Genomic DNA, 17,751 nt, shown 5'->3' with positions numbered 1-17,751 from the left:
CACGGAGTGTATGTTTAAGTTTAAATAAAACGCATTACTAGGAACCTGAGATTATGGAAATGTTCGTCATTATTCTATTAAACTACTATTTGCTAAAATTGCATGTTCTGAGGTACTACCTAAACAATACGAAGTCAACTCTCAAGACACTAGGCTGATGCAAGTGCATTTGTGTCACAACACCTAATTGTGAGAAAATGTTGTCAATTGCAGCAACAAGCTAAACCATATGTAATATAGAAGCCAATTTCGGAATTTAATTTCCCTACTTCCATCTTAGATAATTTCAAATCTATATACTAGCTCAGGTGCTCATTAGTACCTAGTTATCAAGCTGCGAAGGTCTGGGGTAGCTGGTCAAACGGTCGGCTAAAAAGAAATTGAGACAATATCATCACATACATATTTAGATGCATATTCATGTATATATTCGCGTGTATTTTGTGATGTACAAATATACTTGTATAAGCATGTATACAATCGGTGACCATTGTATCATGTTTATATTCTATCTCCTTATACGGATACATGTAGGTATTATACTGTGTCTGTACGGGTAGTTTTCTGGTGTCGCTTTATTTCTAACCGCTTACCCGTCGGTGAGTTGGAAGCTGGAAGAGGTGATGACCAATGGCAGTGCGACGAAAACTCTATTATGTAAGCGTCAACTTCAACTTCCGACTGTCCAGGACCATCTCCCTCTCCTCGCAATCGCACGACCAATTGGCTTCACAAATCGCCTTGAAGACCTCGGCAGCCACTCATTCAAGATGGCTGAGCTCAGTAAGTCTGCGAGAGTGCTATATTGACGGGGATAACGCTGACTATCGTCGCACAGAGTTCCGGCCGGATCCGGCCTACCAGAAGTTCGCGGGTTCGTGATCTCCCCAGACGAAGACGACCTGACGGTGCCCCTAACGCTCTCGCACAGCTATGCAGAAGACCCGACACCACTACTTCCGCTTCACTCCCCGGACTGCGCGCATCACCTTCATGTACGTGGCTGTTATCCCTGCCATCATGGGATATATCGCATACCAGACCGACGTAAGTATAGGGGACCAGTCGCATCTGGGTCTGCTCGGCTAACCAACTCAGGGTCTGTGGGATTTAAAGGCGAAGCGGAAGGGCGATACGGCTTGGGAGAAATAGAGGCGACATCGACGGCCGGGGATCGGAATATGTACATATGGCGGCGGTCTGCATGGAATACAAGGTCCCTTTGTCACAAGAGTGATTGCTTTACAGCCGTGAGACGAGGACAGTGTGATGCTGGACGAAGGGAAAGACGGAACCAAAACGGGTTTGTCATACATGTCCAGCCGGTGGTCATCTGCCCAGCCTCACCATCTAGGTCGGCCTCGGGACCTCTGTCCGTCAGGCAACCTCTCGCCTCGCCGCCATTCACCCCGTGGTATCCTTTCCGCATTTCCATCTCCCCAGACTTGCCTTCCAGCGCGACCTCCGCCACGTCCGAAACCCCCATCCCTCGACGGATAATCGCTTCGGCGCCCCCCACGACCATCTCTCGCGCCTGGCATCGGTTCTCTTTTAGCAGTAGACGCCGGGGAGACCGAGCCATCAAGAAGCGGCGGAAGTACCGCGCACGATATATAGTCGCCGACGACAAACTTGGCGTCACCTAGTGTCTTTGCGCTTTCCCTTCGCTCTGCAGCCTCATCTGCATCGCCCAGCTCCGCGCCGGGACCCCCCGCCCCGATCACCACACTCCCAAGGTCCTTGACAGCAAAACGGGGACTTGGACGTCCTGTCAGGCTACTGTTGCGCAGGTCTGGGAATACAAGCTGAAATGCAAGCCGCGTACCAACGGCTGGAGTAGGTAGTGCTGAAGGGTCCGAACCTGCGAGCTCTAGCGCGAGCTCACCGAGAGTACAATCCATTCCTGCGTACACGGGGATGTGTTGCGGGATAGACGGCGATGCGAACTCATCCAGTCTAGCTTGGTCAATATATTGTCAGCGTGCCGCGGTCTGTTGGGGTAACTATACTATTGGTGAGCCTCACCTGTGGAAGGCTCCCCTACGGTGGAAGAGACGCAGCAGGAAAGGGGTCGGTCGATCGTCCCCAGTCCCAGGCGAAGATCTTGGGGACGACATGGTGATTAGTACCTATTTGTAAGAATGCCTCGTTTTCATATAGTAGTCTCAAGATGGAGGCTCGATTGCATGTTGCGCTCAAGTTCCCCGGTACGTACTCACTGGGAGTGACGCCTTTGGGCGCGTCATGAGATTTTCCGCATTATACCCGCAATCGATAACGCGCCAGCTTCAACTTCGAACCTTGAACATCACCAACTTCCGTACTAGACGGCAACAAAGTTCTGTATTTACGCTGATTTTCTTTTCAATCCTGATAAATCACAAGGAATATCTTTACCCCCTACCTGAACGGATATTACCAAGACCCGACCGCTTCCATGGATTTCGCCGCCTTGATGAGCAAGGAGCTGGGCAAGTCCAAGAAGCCTAGCGATAGCGACAACGCCAGCAAGAAGTATATGAAACGCGCCGACGTCGAGGCCGAACGGAGGGCCGCCTACCTGGAGGAGCAAAAGGCACTCGAAGAGGAGCGCCAGGCCAAGGTCGCAGCGAAACGCAAGCGAGAGGAGGAGGCCGCGGCCGAGAAGGAGGCGCGGGAGGAAAAACGACGCAAGTTGGCGGAGGAGTCGCGCCGGCGGCGGGAAGATCAAGAATGGGAAGAGGAACAGGCGCGGAGACGGCGTCTGGGCCTGCCTGAGAAGGTCAGGGGGGCAAGCGAGGAGGCGAACGAGGATGGAGAGGGTGCGGAGGATATCCCGGAGGAGGAGCTCGTGGTGAAGCTGCGGGAGATAGGGCAGCCTGTGGTTCTGTTTGGTGAAGGGCATGCTGCGCGGGTGCGGCGGTATCGGAAGCTGACGACCGTGGTGACTGATGGTCCCATACCGACGACTCTGGAGCCGGTTGATGAGAAGGACATGAAGGTCGAGGGAACCATGCCAAAGACCAAGGAGGGGAGGAAGTGGCTGTACCGCCAACTGGCGAGCTACTTCACAATGGTGCTTACGGCGTACCAACAAGCAATGGAGGCAGAGAAGCAGGACACGGCCGCGAGCAGAAATGCCTATAACGCTATGGTCCAAACACGGGAGAACCTGAAGCCTGTAAGTCCGCTGGGAAACCCTCACCGCTGGCATTGCTGACCTTTTCAATTTTCAGCTTTATCGCAAGTTCGAAAAGGACGATCTCGAAGACTCCCTGTTAGAGCCTATCATCGAGATCGTCAAAGCGCTCCAGGAGCGGCGGTACGTCGACGCCAACGACGGCTACCTGCGCCTCAGTATCGGAAAGGCAGCGTGGCCCATCGGAGTCACCATGGTGGGTATCCACGAACGAAGCGCTCGTGAGAAGCTCCACAACGGCGAGAAGGGCCATGTCATGGGCGACGAGGTTACGCGCAAGTTCCTCCAAAGTATAAAGCGCTGCCTCACCTTTGCCCAGGTGCGATGGCCGCCAACGGATGTGAGGCAGCTAATGGGGTAGCGCATTGCCGTTCTTGTGCCTCTGTTTTTCATATAACGATTTTGATACCCCTAGAGATGGATGCTAGAGACACTTCAATGCTTAATGCCATGGGAAACCTTAATACGTGCTCATGTGCAACATCGACTTGTCATACACATTCAATAAATGAAGCTCAATTGCTCAATTGCGGATAGCTCCTAATGCTGTTAGTTACTCCTCATTTTTGGAGCCGGTATCCCTTGTACGCCTTTCCTGATAATGCCGCGCAACGCCAAAATACTAGTAGCCAGTTCCCCAACACCAAAGCCAAAGACCCTTTTCTCACTTGGTGCCCGTGAAGCTGCGCATAACATGCAGGTCTCCCCTAAAAGCGGCCTCCGCCATTAAAAGCTAAAACTTCGACCACATTGCCTACCGCCTTGTGACGGGACCATCTAGGCCGCAGCGGCGCTGGGGAGATCTTCATGGTCAAACCAGGCATCGTCCAAGCCAGGCTGCTTCTTAGGATTTGTGACTTCTAGACCGGCAGCGACGATATTGATGCGGCGAAGCCTTTCCATGGCATCTTCCTCGTACTTTTGCGCAACACTAAGGGCGGTCTGCTGCATCTGTAGACGAGGATCGGGGCGTACGGCAACCAGTAGCTAGGGGGGACATGTCAGCGCTGGCATCTGATAGAAAAAAAAGGAAGTACCTACCTTGGCCTTAGAATCAATCTTGGCATTGAGAGACCCATCGCGGATCATGCTAACAAGCTCAGGTTCGATGGACTGGCCCTCGCTCGCAAACACTGTATCTAGGGTCTCTAGTGTAACGCAGGAGAAGGGAACAAAGTACTGTACAATGCATTTCCTTCGAATGCGTCCGAAAATGTTCCAGACATGCTTCTGGAGATAGATGTCAAGTAGGTAGTCGGCTCTATAGGCGTCCAGGATTGACAGACAACTCGAGTAACGACCATTAACAAAATGGGAAATAGCTTTGCGAATGTGTGGCTCATGCTCGAGGAAGGCTCTGAACACCGAGTTGTCCAGCACGCGGCTCTGAAGGGCGTTCCGGTCCATTGTTGCGAGGGCGAGCAGGCCACCGTAAATGGCTACGTCGTTAGGGGTGGCAATGTCGTTGAAGGTATCGGCGGGCGTGGTAGAGTCGGCGTTGAGAAAGCTTTGAGCTGCCTCATAGAACTTGCCGAGACCCATCATGCCAATACCAGTGACAATCTTCACGTATGGCTGCATCCCCCTGTCGTCTTCGACGCCTTGAATGCTGCAAATTTTGCCGACATTGGTCATGACGGACGTCCAGTCCCGTCTCTGAAGGGCAACGCTAATAAGGCGCTGAGCACAATCCATGATATGTTTTGTCGTGCTGACATCGTGGCGCATCCGACCATAAGCTTCCGCAGCCTCCTTAAGTTGGCCGGTTTCTTCGAGGTGATGCCCGAGATCCTCATGACCCATCTACTCCCGTTAGTAGAGGTCCGCGTGCGCATCATCAAGGCAGCGACATACTCTTATGCTCTCCTTAATCAGATTGTTCTTATATCCCTTCAGTTCAGCTTCGAGACGAGCTGTTTCCTTCTTGTTTGCATCCTCTTTATTCTTCACCCACTCCTCGTCGAGCTTGGACTCCTCTTCGGCGGGGGCAGCTAGCCTGATGCATTGCCAGGCCTCCTTGTATCTCCACACGTCATCGCCGCGCTTGGCTTCATGTACGGCTTCTTTGAGGGCCTCGATGCAGAGTGGCACGCAGCATTTGCCGATGTGGATTAGACGATCGTAACGGGTGCGGCCTAGAAAATGAGGGACGGCGTTAGCGGGAGAGTCCGGATTGGGAGGGGTCCAAAGCTGCGCACCTTCATAGTTCTGAATGTAGAGATCGAGATCAAGCTTGGGAAGGCCTAGGCGCAGAGAATGTCAGCACATGATGCCCGAGGGGTGCTGTCATGATCGAAGGGTCACCAAGGTGAGGGGGAGGGGTAAGCAAGGCAAGAGGAGATGACAACCTTCGACGATGATGCCGTCCTCAGCTTTCATCTGGCTGAAGAAAGCCAGTAGATCAGCTGCTGGAGGCGCCATAATGGGAGCGCGGCAAGGGGCGCGGCAAGGTGTCGTTGCCAAAGCCGTTGCTGGTGAAGCTCTGCTGGCGATAGCTCAGGTTGGGTTGAGCTTCGTCACCAGAAGCAGGGCTAACGAATGATGCGCTCAGTAACCCCAGGTACCTGAGATGCTTGTAATACTTGGCCACTGTTTAGGTGGGGTTAACCAAACGGTGGACATTCTAGGCGGGCCACTTAAGCACGGAAAGGCAAAGCTTACGAATACGGTAGGCGGGAATAGACTAAAAACGGCTGCGTTCCAGGCTGGTAACAGTGTGCAGAGTACGGATACGTACATACTAAATACAGTGCGCGTCGTTGAGGGACGGGTTTCGGGATTGAGGATGGCGAGGGGTGGCACTGGCAATGGCACGGCGTTGGACAGAAAGGAGGAGTAAACGCAATGTGGTCAGAGTGCATTTGAGGCAAGGTGCGGAGTCTGCGGACCACCTATTGGCATCCAGTGAACTCGGAAGCTGGAAGGTATTGATATTATGCCGCCGTGGCCGATGAACAGGAACTTGAGCAAGAAACCTGTGCACAAGTGACTTCCATGAGTCGCTGGGGTGCTGTACTCTGTGGTGCCTGTCCACCGGTCTGTTAGTTCATACTTGTGCTTCGTAACGCCTCACTTTTTCGCAGGCACGTTTGATCTATGGCCGTCGGCTAGGTTCTATAAGTAGACACTACCCACGGCGCACATGGTATGGAGTACTCTGTACTCTGTAAGGGTACTTGGATAAATAGGTACTACTATTACAGCAAGACCATGATGATCGTTATCATAAAACGCCACTGTGTCTGCGTATGGTGGATAGACAAACATCGTATGAGCAACATACGCGTTATTACGCATAGTCTAGGCTTGCATTAACATCTAGGTAGGTCTAATGTCGCACCCACGCTCCTAGTACTACCTTATTCCTCTTTAATCTTCATTGGACAAGCAATAATTCCAGTGCCCACGTTGTTCGCCATCATCCACTCCATCCGCACAAACTCTAACTGTTTGGACCTTTGGACCGTAGGGCTAGGCGCATAGGTAGGTACTACTGTTAGTAGTAGGTTCTAGCGGGGCAAGGCTCGTTCATGAACGACGCGTTAACACATAGTACATAGTACAACTACGAGTATTTACACCAGCAAAAGTAATTGTGGCCCACAGCTGTTGGAGAATTAGAGGTACTCGTACTCGTACACACAAAGATACTAATATTACTACGATCGTGTATTACTACGACTAGTATCCGTACAGTACGACGTAAGCAACAAATCTGGTCCAGTCCATCGGGGGTTAGTAATTGCGAAGCATTGGGGTTTGAGGCTGGAACCAACCAGGGGCGTTTGCTGTAGGTTCAAATCACCCACTCCAAGCGTCTAACCGTTCCTGATCGGATATCCGGCAAGCGGGGACTGGCAGAACGCCTGACGGGATCAACAAAGCGCACTAGCATTTGTACGAATCTGCAACACTGCAACCACGGCCGGATTTTAGGCTCTCGCAATGGGTGGAATTAGGTCGGCTGCATCTCGTCCCTCGGTCTTACCAGATAGCGTCCGAGACCCCGGCAACGTTTACCGCAACGCGGGCGGCCTCTCAATATTAACGAGTGCTTGTTACCTTGCTTGCCTGATGATATCATCGTGAGACGCGGTTGAGGCGGGATGCGCGACGCCGCGTAGCGGTTGAGCTCACGGGCTGCTAATCAAGTGATACTAGGGATGAGTACGGATAGTCTCGGTCTGGATAACTCCTCAACTCGGTGAGTATATAGGTACGTACTGCTATGTACGTAGATGCTTTAATTCTCTAAGCGACTCCTTTAATACCAGTTTGCCTTGGAGATCGTATTCAGATGACGCAGCAATGATTGGATGTGGAAAGGGGTGGCTAGCGTCCTCGTCTGGGGAACATGGATCAAGATCAATACAGTGTCCACGACGGATCTCATCGTTTCAAGCCTGGGGCCCTAGTGTCAGTGATTCAATCATACCCTTATATTCTTTGCATGGATATGAATGAAGTTTTGACGCCTAGCCAGCCGAGACATGGTGGAAGACGCGTGAGCCTCCATCTGGTTTGCCATGCGGGATGATGGATGGCGTTGGACGGGCTGGCTTGGCTGGCCGATGCCGCATCCAGGATTCCATCCACGGGCCACAGATCCCGGTCTTGAGGCGGGCGCGCCCTCCACGGCCTCTCCACAATCGGCGGGAGATTTTAGGGGCCTTTTGTACGGAGCAGGCTGCATGTCCATTGCAGTGGAGGGCCGATTTCCGCGCCCTGCTGGTGCTGACAGGTGCAACAACCGGTCACCGGCCATCTGTCGGCCCTCTTTTGACGACGGGCCGTCCACTCACCGTCACCTGAAAATCGCTGATGAGCCAGCCATTCCGTGTGCGTGTACTTCGTCCGTCGCCACTCTAGAAAAATTATTAGTACAAGCGACGAGCGACACCTCTACTATGTAAGCGCTGCTCCACTGCCACGAAGAGGGCCAAAGGGTGCCGTTGGCGGCGTGGGCGACGTGGGCGACATGCTAGATCGGAGCCTGCCGCCATGCCGTCAGTTGGCTAGTACTAATGTCCTTCTGGCTAACTGGCCCCTGGTACCTGAGAGTCTAAAGGTTGTGATCGAACTGGTGCGACTAGGGAGAGCTTAAGGTAGGTAGGTTAGGTAGTGGTACGAGTAGGGAGTCAGCTTCGTCATCGCCTGGTGAAAGAGTCCCAATTTTTCAGATAAGCCATCTAAGTTAGGTACATGTATTTTTTCGCCGCTATGAGTCCTCGTACTTGCCTAGGGCTTATTACATCCATCACACATACGGTACCTATTGGGTCTTACTTGGTTATTAGCAGTCGCCGTTGACAGAAAAACAAAAATCTTCAATCCAATCGGTCAAAGGCCCCCATCGCCAGGACTCGGCGGGTCTTGTTTTAGTGGACCAGTCGCGAGGAGCTGGGCCCTCGCCCTTCGGCCCCAAACTCTGTTGCCAGCGCGGGTGCGCTGGTGTCCTTGCCGGTGTGCTGGTGGGTTGGTGCTGGAGGCTGCTAGTGCGCTGGGGGGGGGGGGGGGGCAGGGACGGGTGCCGGGCAAGCGAGGAACTTTGCTCTCTCGCATGCACCCGCAACCTGGGCTGGTGGTCAACTGGCGGGGCCCACCCCTCCCAGCCTGGTCACAGCAGGGCCACCTGCAGAGTCCTGCACACGGGCTTCCCCCCGTTTCGTGCACTCCAACGCCCTCCCGCCGCCGACGAATCTGACTTTCCTCCGTGGCCTGCTAAAACCAAACCTAAACGACCAAGCATATTCCCTCTATTGATTCGATCCCCAACGTAGTCGCTCTGTCCTGACAGAGTCCTCATCCCTGTACCTCCTCTCTCCACCTACCATCTTCCGATTTCGACGCGACGACATTGCGAGACGAACGACACATGAACCCCGATCGGCTGTCCGTGGCATAGATTGCCATCTCCTGAGGCAATTGGGACATGGGATGCTGCTGCCATCTGCATCTGGGACACCTCACAGAGCCGGTCAACCCCCGGTAGTGTCGGCCTTTACCCAGCCCAAGTCGAGCCTGGCCTCTCGAGCCTTGAATTTCCTGTCTTGATCTGAATTCGACATTTCCAACGCCTTCAATCTCGCCTTTTCCACCCACCTATCTCGTCCTGGTGCGGACATCATGGTGAGCCCCCGCCCCGGCGCATACGACCTGCATCAACCGCTTCGCGCGACCCCGACATCCCCTAAGGGTGAGAAATGGAAGAAATATCGTCGCTAACACGAAAAAGGGCGGCGTGTCGACCGAAATGTCTGAGGATGACGGTGGTTTGTCCAGCCACGACTGGTCTGGCCAAGGCGCTGCTTCTCCAACTGCAAGCGACTCCGAGCACGAGGATAACGGTGGTGGCGCCAACGGCGCTGACGCACCCTCACAACCTATCCAGAAGCGGCGTCGAGTAACGCGCGCCTGCGACGAGTGCCGCCGGAAGAAGATCAAATGCGACGGCAAGCAACCTTGCACCCACTGCTCCGTCTACAGTTACGGCAAGTTTTGCGCCATACCCGCGTCAAGCGCGCCCTTGCCACTGTTATACTGACCTTTATACCCATAGAATGCACATACGACAAGCCTTCTAACCGAAGACGAAATCCAGCTCCTCAGTACATCGAGGCTCTGGAAGGCCGCTTGCAACGCGCCGAGACTCTGCTGCGGAAGTTCATGCCCGATGTTGACCTGGCAGATCCCAATCTCGATCCAGCCGTCCAACAAGAGTTCCACAACCGCGAACAGGCGCGCGCGCGAGCCGCCAAGTTGCATCCCGGCCAGCATCCGCAACCACCCCCACCAGCTTCTGACTCCAACGATGCCCAGCTGGTTTCTATGATCGACTCGGTTGGACAGCTTGATATCGACGACAAGGGAGGCTGGGACTTCCACGGTATCTCGTCCAGCTCTGTCTTTCTAAAGCGCATGAAGGAGCACTTGCGCGGCAAGCTTGGCCCTTCAACGAAACTTCCATTCACGTCTCGCTCCGAGCGACCTAAAGGCCTGACGAATCTTGACCCCCCGACTCCGTCTGGGCAATCGCCCTACTCCTCCGTATCCACATACGCTGAACTCCCCTCCAAAGAAGTCACCCGGAACCTATGCTACTACTCTTTGAGCTGCGCAACGTGTCTTGTGCGCATTGTCCACGTTCCCTCCTTTTATGAGAAACTCGACAAGATCTACGATCGCCCTGTCGAGAGCCTGAATCAAGAAGAGACTCATTTCCTTGCTCTTGTATACGCCGTCTTGGCCCTAGGCTGTATGTACGACAGCCTGGACGGCTCGAGCCCCGCCAGGATGCCCTACAAGGAGGCCACAGAAGAAGGGTAAGGCAAATCAGAAACATATTCCCGAACCAAATACTAACGTAAGAACAACAGAATGAAGTACTACAAGGCTTCTAGGGCGCTCTTACAAGACATCACCGAGTGCCGCGATCTCACTTCACTGCAGGCGCTGCTCTTTATTATCCTCTTCTTACAGGCGGCATCGAATCTGAGTGCATGCTATGCTTTTATTGGCATGGCTCTTCGATCCGCTCTTCGCATAGGCTTGCACCGACATCTTAAACACGAGCAAATTGACACGATAGAGGATGAGACTCGCCGTCGCATCTTCTACGTGATCCGACAGATGGACATTTACGTGTCAACCCTCCTTGGCTTCCCCCTCATGCTCAACTGCGACGATGTTGACCAGCCGTATCCTACCGAGGTGGACGACGAGTACGTCACACCAGGCATGATCCTTCAGCCGCCTCCTGGCTCCTCGTCATTTTACGTGGCGTTCAACGCACACACGCGCTTGATGGAGATTCTTGCCAAGATCACCAAGTATGTGTATCCCATGAAGGGATCAAATCCAGGTGTCAAGGGCATGAAGGGCAACAAGCAATCTGCGACATATTCGGTAGGGTATTCTCGGATCAAGGAGATCGAGGCCGATCTCCACCAGTGGTACGAGCGACTTCCTGAGACATGGCGGCCCAGCCCGGACGGCCCCATCGAAGTCGTGAGGTAAGCATGCATATCCAGATCCTGGTTGAATGTGGCGAGGTGGAAAGCTAACAGATCACCAGAGTCCGACATCTCCTACGATTTGTCTATGCACATGTCCAGCTAGTATTGTACCGCCCCTTCTTGCACTACGTATCCCCGCGTCTCAGTCAAGGGACCAAGATCGACGAACTGTCGTATGCGTGCGCAGCAGCTGCCATCAGCGTGTCTCGCAACATCGTGCATATTGGTCTGGAAATTCGAAAGCAACGCGTCCTGAGCGGCCCATACTGGCTCATGCTCTACACGGAATTTTTTGCGGTTCTTTCTTTGGTGTTCTATGCCATTGAAAATCCAGAGAAGCCAGGTTCGGCTGAAGTACTGGCTGATGCTCGAGCTGGTCGGCAAATGATTGCTGAGTTGGCTGACAAGAGCCTCTCGGCTGACAGGGTCACAAATGCTCTCGAGGTATGTTGGATAGTGTCTATGATGATAAGTAACCAGAATTTAACGTCAACCCCAGGTCTTATTTGATCAGCTGCCGGACAAGCTAGATCCTGCCCTACAGAAGCAAGCATCTAGCAAGAAGAGGTCAGCTCCGACTGGGGGTAAGGCTGGGCCGGCTCCCATGTTCTCGACAGGCCGCCAGTCAAGCATTTCATCGCAACGGGCAGAAGAGCTGGCACGTGCTCGCAGTGGCGGACGGCCAACCCCGACCTTTGGGACGCCATCTTCTCGAGGCTCCGCGGATGCCATGTCGCATATGACAGATCCAAGGTTCCAGGACCCAAACTTTGCAGGCATGCCAGACCTACTTGGGTTCGAGATGTCGTCGCGCGCGACTTCGGGGTCCCCAAGCACAGCATCGAGCTCGCATCACCAGCGCTACCAAACCCCGCACCAGGGGACTGCCTCGCACAACTCCGTGGATAAGCTCGATACACTCATGTTCCCTTCGGAGGACCCTTTCGCGTATCCCAACCAGCCAATGATGGAGCTGGGTTTCCAGCCTCCTGCGTCGATGGCCGGGCAACAAAACTCGCAGTTCTTCATGCCGGGATCGATGGAAGACATGGACAGCCAGCTCCTAGGCCAACCACCGCCATATGTGACGCAGCACCCAGAGGGCCAACCCGGGATGGAGTTCTCGACCAACATGTATTATCCGAACATGTACAATGTGCAGCAGATGGGGCAGCAGTCGCATGCCCAGCCGCCCCCAACGCCTCAACAACATATGCACCACCACCCAGGGCAGCCGTTTGGACAACCTCGGCGAGTGCAGCCCCGGCGGCAGGAAAGGCAGATCGATCAGATGTTCACGGAGAATGGCATGCAGGCAGACTGGGGGAGTTTCTTCGGCTCTGGCAGGGGCGTATTTCAAGGATTGTGAACGGCCGTTACGTGATACCCAATGTTTTGTTTTCACTTTATTACTTTGCTCATCACTTGCACGATACAGGGCGAACAGGCTGGTTTCCTTTAGGCATGGACCATGGACGCAGGGCGGCGGTATACACTCTGGATGGGAACGGCGGCGAAGAACGGCGGGAGGGGGCGGGACTGCAGGCGCAGCTTCTTCTTCTTTGCAAAAGGCATTGTTCGGGTGTTCTAGAGAAGGGTGACGTTTTGTTTACAAGGCGCTCGATTGGTATATCAAATGCCCCTGTTAGACAAAACCTGGTGTTTGGATATTACTACATATTGTCGCATATACTACTGGCATTGTCAATCAGTCATTTGATGCACCTCTCAAGTCAAGGATATCCCCATATGATTTTAAGCATGATTTCCCATGAGACTAGAAACGCGCAGGTGAGAAAACATGTCTCGGTGAAGTGCTGGGCTAGATTCAACTGGGATCTGGAAGCGACATGATTATGTTACGCAGATAAGGTACGAATACTACTACTACTACTACTACAGTTACGGAGTAGTATTGGAGGAATTGAAGGTTGAAGTTGGGAAGTGCCCGAATTGGAACACGCCGAGCCGGTGCCGAAGAGACTGGGATGGCACAGTGCTGGGTCTCATAAGATCGCACGGGTCAACCAGCCATCGGCTCTCGCTGCGACAGCCTTGAAAGCAAGAACCGTGAATTTTGGCGCGTGACACGGGAGGAGGTCTGGTGCAGTGGTGTGCCTCTACGGGTTTAAGACGGAGAGAGTGCAGAGCGGGATTGGGTAAACGGTGGCTCTTTGTGGAACTCCGGGATAACGGCGGGGCAGGAAATGTTAGCTGGCGGTAGCAAAACGGTAGAACTCAAGACGTCGCCAAATGCCATGTCTCTAAGCCATCTCCGTTCGCGGGGGAACCTTGATGATGCATCATCTCACGTTGCTCACCGACAACAGATAATCACCGCATGCCTATCATGACGAAGCTCGACTTTGACCTCGTCCTAGATCAGGAGTTTGATGCCCTGTGAGTCATGAAACGTGCCCATCAACATTAAACGTACACGGACTTACCATGTTCGCAGCGAGGTGAAGTTGGATGTGAGCGACGAGGAGCTTCTCTCCAAGAAGTACCCAGGTACGCAGGGACGCCCATTATTGTTCCCAGCGAGCTCGTAGAGATATTCGATGTGGTCGCATCATCTCAAGCGGTTTCGCTAACTTGTACAGCCCGGTCCCATGCACGCAAAGTAGCATCTGAGCTGCGGAAAGGGGGCGCTCCAGGACTGGAGAAGGGCATCGTCTTCCTACCCGGCGAGCCCACGCGCCAGTATGAAGAGTCGGACCAAGGGCCTGCACTTAGGCAGCGCCGATAGTGAGTTATTCGCCTTTTCAATGAAGCGTTATGCCTTATCGGGCCTCGCTTACAGTGCCATCTCTCCAGCTTCTACTACCTCACGGGCGTTGACTTTGCAGACTGTTCCGTGACCTACGAAATCGGCCGTGACAAGCTGACACTCTGGATTCCCTATGTCGAGCCCCGTCAAGCACTGTGGTTTGGCTCCGTCCCCGATGCCGCCAAGGCGATGCAGCTCTACGACGTGGACGATGTCCGCTACAGCAGAGAGCTCCCCAAGTTCCTCGAGGTCGGTCTTGACCAGTCCTCGACCCTGTTCCTCCTCAACAAACAGCAAATGCCGCGCGCCTTGCACCTCACCCAAGAGCCCACCGCCAGCCACATCGATGCCACCAGCCTCAAGCCGGCCATGGACCGCGCCCGCGTAATCAAGGACGCCCACGAGATCGCACTCATCCGCCGCGCCAACGCCATCTCCAGCACCGCCCACCGCGAGATCGCCCGCCACCTCCTACGCCTACGCAACGAGCAGGACGTCGAGGCCATCTTCCTCGCCGCGTGCACCGCCCGCGGTGCGCACTCGCAGGCATATGCCATCATCGCCGGCGCCGGCGCCAACGCCTCAACCCTGCACTACGACGCCAACGACCAGCCCCTCCACGGGCGGGATCTCATCGTCGTGGATGCCGGATGCGAGTTTCGCTGCTACGCCAGCGACGTCACGCGCACGCTGCCCATCTCGGGGGCCTTCACGCATGAGAGCGGCCAGGTGCACGCCATTGTCGAGCGCATGCAGGACGCGTGCATTGCCGCCATCAAGCCGGGCGTCAAGTTCTTCGAGCTGCACCTGCTCGCGGCGAGCATTGCCGTCGACGGTCTGCTGGAGCTGGGCATCCTGAAGGGGGACAGGGAGGCCGTTACCAACAGCCGCGTAGTGAGCGCCTTCTTCCCTCATGGGCTGGGCCACCACGTTGGGCTGGAGGTGCACGACGTGAGCGGCGATGAGAGGCTGCTGTATGCCGACAATGCGCAGAGGCTTGAGGCTGGTAAGCGGGAAATCGTGACGCCGCTGGAGCTGGCCCAGTTGAGCAATCGGCGTGGCAAGGGAGAGTTTGGTGTTCGCGACAACCGCCAGGCCCTGGAGCCAGGCATGATTGTGACCGTCGAGCCGGGCATGTAAGTTGACTTCCAACATCCTGCTTATCCCTCGTCCCTTGTTTTTCGGATCCTAACGCCATTTCCCTAGCTATTTCCACCGCGACTACATCACGGGGTACTTCCTTTCCCGTCCCGAGTACGCCAAGTTCATTGACCCAGAGGTTCTGGAGCGATACTTCAGTGTTGGCGGTGTGCGCATCGAGGATGATATCCTGGTGACTAGGGGCGGGTACGAGAATCTCACGACGGCGCCAAAGGGCGAGGAGCTATTGGATATCATTAATGGCAACTATGAGCTGGTTTAAGGGGATAAGTTGGCGTAGACAGTTGTAGGGGGCTACCCTAGAGCCCTAGCTTTTAATTCCGATAGAGCTGTCCCAATAGCAAGCAATAATTTAACTCAAGCGAAAATATTGTTATAGAGTTATGGATGGGTTATATTTTTGGGGTCGTTCCTTGTTTTTATGTACGTACCATCGCAACGGTAGAGTTGTTGTTTCGCCTGGCAATTCACAATTATTTCGGCCTTGTCACTAATCATAGTAGGTGCATATCACAGTCATACCTAAGATGAAGACTCGTTCAACGATGAGATTATCTAATAAAAGGAGACGTGAATCATCCAGCGTATACATAGCTACGCTGTACTAGTTCTACACTGAAGCCCCCTCGCCTTGGTATAGTACTTGTTTTTACAAGTACTTCTTGGGAGAGCTTGCCCTGCGTCGCTTGTAGACAACGTACCCAACCGCCAGGACAACCTGGGTGAGAATAAGGATGGTGATGAGCTTTCCATGGCCGGGGACGCTGTCTGACATGGCCTGGGACAAGGTTGCGTGGTGATCGCTCAAGTATCCCTTAAACTGGCGTTCATTCTCCCGCATCTTCTTGCCAAGGTCGTTGCGAACGCCGCGGATCTCCTTCTCGAGATCCTTAATGCGCTGTTGTAGTGGTTCAATTTGGTCTAGCCTGTTGAGCTCCGATTTGAGCTCGGTGAAGAGATCCTTAAGCTCATTGTGGCGCTTCTCATCAAGCTGGTGGTGCCGTGACACGGAGCGATATACAGATGATAGCTGGTGGTTTGTAGACTGAAGGCGGTTGTGTAGGTCTTGGAACTGGGCCTTTGACGTCTGGAAAATGTCTGCATCCTCGTCAGGGAGACCGTCATCAAACTCGTCGTAGGGTTCCGTGGAGATGTCAGGCTTCTTTTTCGGTTGCTGCTGGCGAGAAGTATACGTGCTCCCGCCATTAGCGTTGGCGTTGGCGTTGCTGCTTCCCGACTGCCTGTCAGACAAGACGACCAGCTTGAAAATCTCAAACGAATCGGGGTTGTCTGGAGTCGCGGCGGTGATACCGAAGTTATAGCCTGGGGGAAGGCTGACATTGTTGCTCTCGAAGCAGAGTTGGCCGTCAATTTCGACTCTGAAGTTGTTGCGGGTCTGGCGCATCTTGACCTGCGACGGGCGTCCCAGGTTACGGTAAGGGTATATGCAGTTGCCAAACGCTAGATCGTCCACACTGGGGCGAGCAGAAAAGTCGACAGAGCCGTCGTTGAGGAAGGCCCGAAGCATGCCACCAGAGCCGCCATGGGCATCAATGACCAGCACCAAACCCTCAAACTTGCCCACCGTATAGACGCTGCTCGAGCCCACCTGGCTGGCACCGTCATTGACCAGCCAGATGTTGAGGTTGCCGCTGCCACGCTCGGGACCGTTGGCTCGCAAGTCAATATCCGCCACCCATTCAGTCTCTTGCAGAGTCTTTTCGCCCCATATCGAGTTTCGTTGGTTACCGGGAGACACGGGCGTCAGGATGACTTTGTTAGAGAGCACCTGGGGTCGTCGGGTGCCGTCGAGGACGAAGTTGGGAATCTGTCCGCGAGCTTCGACTGGGCTCAGCCTGCGATTAAACCTATTAGTCCAAAGCTTCACACATCATTCTTCGCCATTGGGGCACATACCGTCCTTGGTAGCCGAAGCTGAGCTCGTTCATGAGGACCTGCTGGGCCTGTGCGACGCCGGCTGCCAGCAGCGCAATCACGGTTCCCGTAAGACGCATCGTGGCAAGGTCTAACAGAGATGGTTCCCTGCTTCTCGTCTTATGTCTGTCGATGTTTCGAGTTGCACCAGTCTCTGGTCCTCTGGTGGACGGGTGGGTGTTGAGGACACTTTGCACGACGCCAAGAAGATCCCCTGTGGTTATGTATAGATCGATCCGTGCGCCAGCGCTTGTAGCTTGGAAACCAGTGACAGCCTATCCAAAAGAGAAATGCCGGTTGAAATTGAAGCAAGAAGAGAGCTCAGTACCGGGGAGGAGGCCGACAAAAGTGTGCTCCCAACAAGAGAATGGCGGAACGCCGTGGCAAAGTTGAGCAGCTGAAGTTTTGTCCGCCTAAGGACGGTAGGTACGAAGTAACCACATGTACGGATACGTATGGAGTACCTCCTTCCTTACGTAGGTCCGTCGTGGGGTCTTGAAAGCTGTCCCCAACGCTTGTGGCTGAGAAGGAGCGTTAGGTGGCTTGAACGCCATACAATTGGCTGGTTCCCCAGACCAGGCTGGGAAGTGGATTGACACCAGCCCCAACTCCAAAAAAACCTAGGTAGCTGCAGGATCCCCACTGCCAGTGGGAGAGCGCTCTTGCCTGGGCAAGGAAGAATTGGAGCCTTT

General features: G+C 54.1%; 6 protein-coding genes across 6 annotated transcripts; 4 read left to right on the top strand and 2 right to left on the bottom strand.

Annotated features, from left to right (window-relative positions):
- Positions 1-770: 770 nt before the first annotated feature.
- Positions 771-1,152, top strand: ACO1O0_007979 (uncharacterized protein; the record flags this gene model as incomplete). Its single annotated transcript, XM_083197345.1, has 4 exons — positions 771-783; positions 839-874; positions 932-1,047; positions 1,099-1,152. The coding sequence occupies 4 exons, from the start codon at positions 771-773 to the stop codon at positions 1,150-1,152; spliced, it is 219 nt and encodes a 72-aa protein (XP_083046813.1).
- A 1,018-nt stretch (positions 1,153-2,170) lies between these two features.
- On the top strand, positions 2,171-3,539 carry ACO1O0_007978 (mRNA splicing protein PRP18; the record flags this gene model as incomplete). Its single annotated transcript, XM_083197344.1, has 3 exons — positions 2,171-2,207; positions 2,424-3,160; positions 3,216-3,539. 3 exons carry the CDS (start codon positions 2,171-2,173, stop codon positions 3,537-3,539), a joined length of 1,098 nt encoding a protein of 365 aa, XP_083046812.1.
- A 416-nt stretch (positions 3,540-3,955) lies between these two features.
- ACO1O0_007977 (26S proteasome subunit RPN7-domain-containing protein) lies at positions 3,956-5,599 on the bottom strand (the record flags this gene model as incomplete). Its single annotated transcript, XM_083197343.1, has 5 exons — positions 3,956-4,165; positions 4,220-4,981; positions 5,033-5,313; positions 5,377-5,421; positions 5,527-5,599. The coding sequence occupies 5 exons, from the start codon at positions 5,597-5,599 to the stop codon at positions 3,956-3,958; spliced, it is 1,371 nt and encodes a 456-aa protein (XP_083046811.1).
- A 3,832-nt stretch (positions 5,600-9,431) lies between these two features.
- GIN1 (Zn(II)2Cys6 transcription factor) lies at positions 9,432-12,562 on the top strand (the record flags this gene model as incomplete). The annotated part of the gene is made up of 5 exons (XM_083197342.1): positions 9,432-9,663; positions 9,780-10,500; positions 10,555-11,190; positions 11,340-11,637; positions 11,693-12,562. 5 exons carry the CDS (start codon positions 9,432-9,434, stop codon positions 12,560-12,562), a joined length of 2,757 nt encoding a protein of 918 aa, XP_083046810.1.
- Positions 12,563-13,543: 981 nt separating this feature from the next.
- Positions 13,544-15,386, top strand: ACO1O0_007975 (aminopeptidase P family protein; the record flags this gene model as incomplete). The annotated part of the gene is made up of 5 exons (XM_083197341.1): positions 13,544-13,593; positions 13,652-13,704; positions 13,797-13,941; positions 14,011-15,099; positions 15,170-15,386. 5 exons carry the CDS (start codon positions 13,544-13,546, stop codon positions 15,384-15,386), a joined length of 1,554 nt encoding a protein of 517 aa, XP_083046809.1.
- Positions 15,387-15,773: 387 nt separating this feature from the next.
- Positions 15,774-17,139, bottom strand: ACO1O0_007974 (concanavalin A-like lectin/glucanase domain-containing protein; the record flags this gene model as incomplete). Its single annotated transcript, XM_083197340.1, has 2 exons — positions 15,774-16,980; positions 17,042-17,139. 2 exons carry the CDS (start codon positions 17,137-17,139, stop codon positions 15,774-15,776), a joined length of 1,305 nt encoding a protein of 434 aa, XP_083046808.1.
- Between the last annotated feature and the right edge of the window lie 612 nt (positions 17,140-17,751).

This window comes from Amphichorda felina, assembly GCF_050947745.1.
Source record: "Amphichorda felina strain 45539 chromosome Unknown scaffold_8, whole genome shotgun sequence".
In the NCBI taxonomy this organism is placed as follows: Eukaryota; Fungi; Ascomycota; class Sordariomycetes; order Hypocreales; family Bionectriaceae; genus Amphichorda; species Amphichorda felina.
The sequence above is the reverse complement of the archived record's forward strand: the minus strand, read 5'-3'. Positions and strand labels throughout refer to the sequence as shown.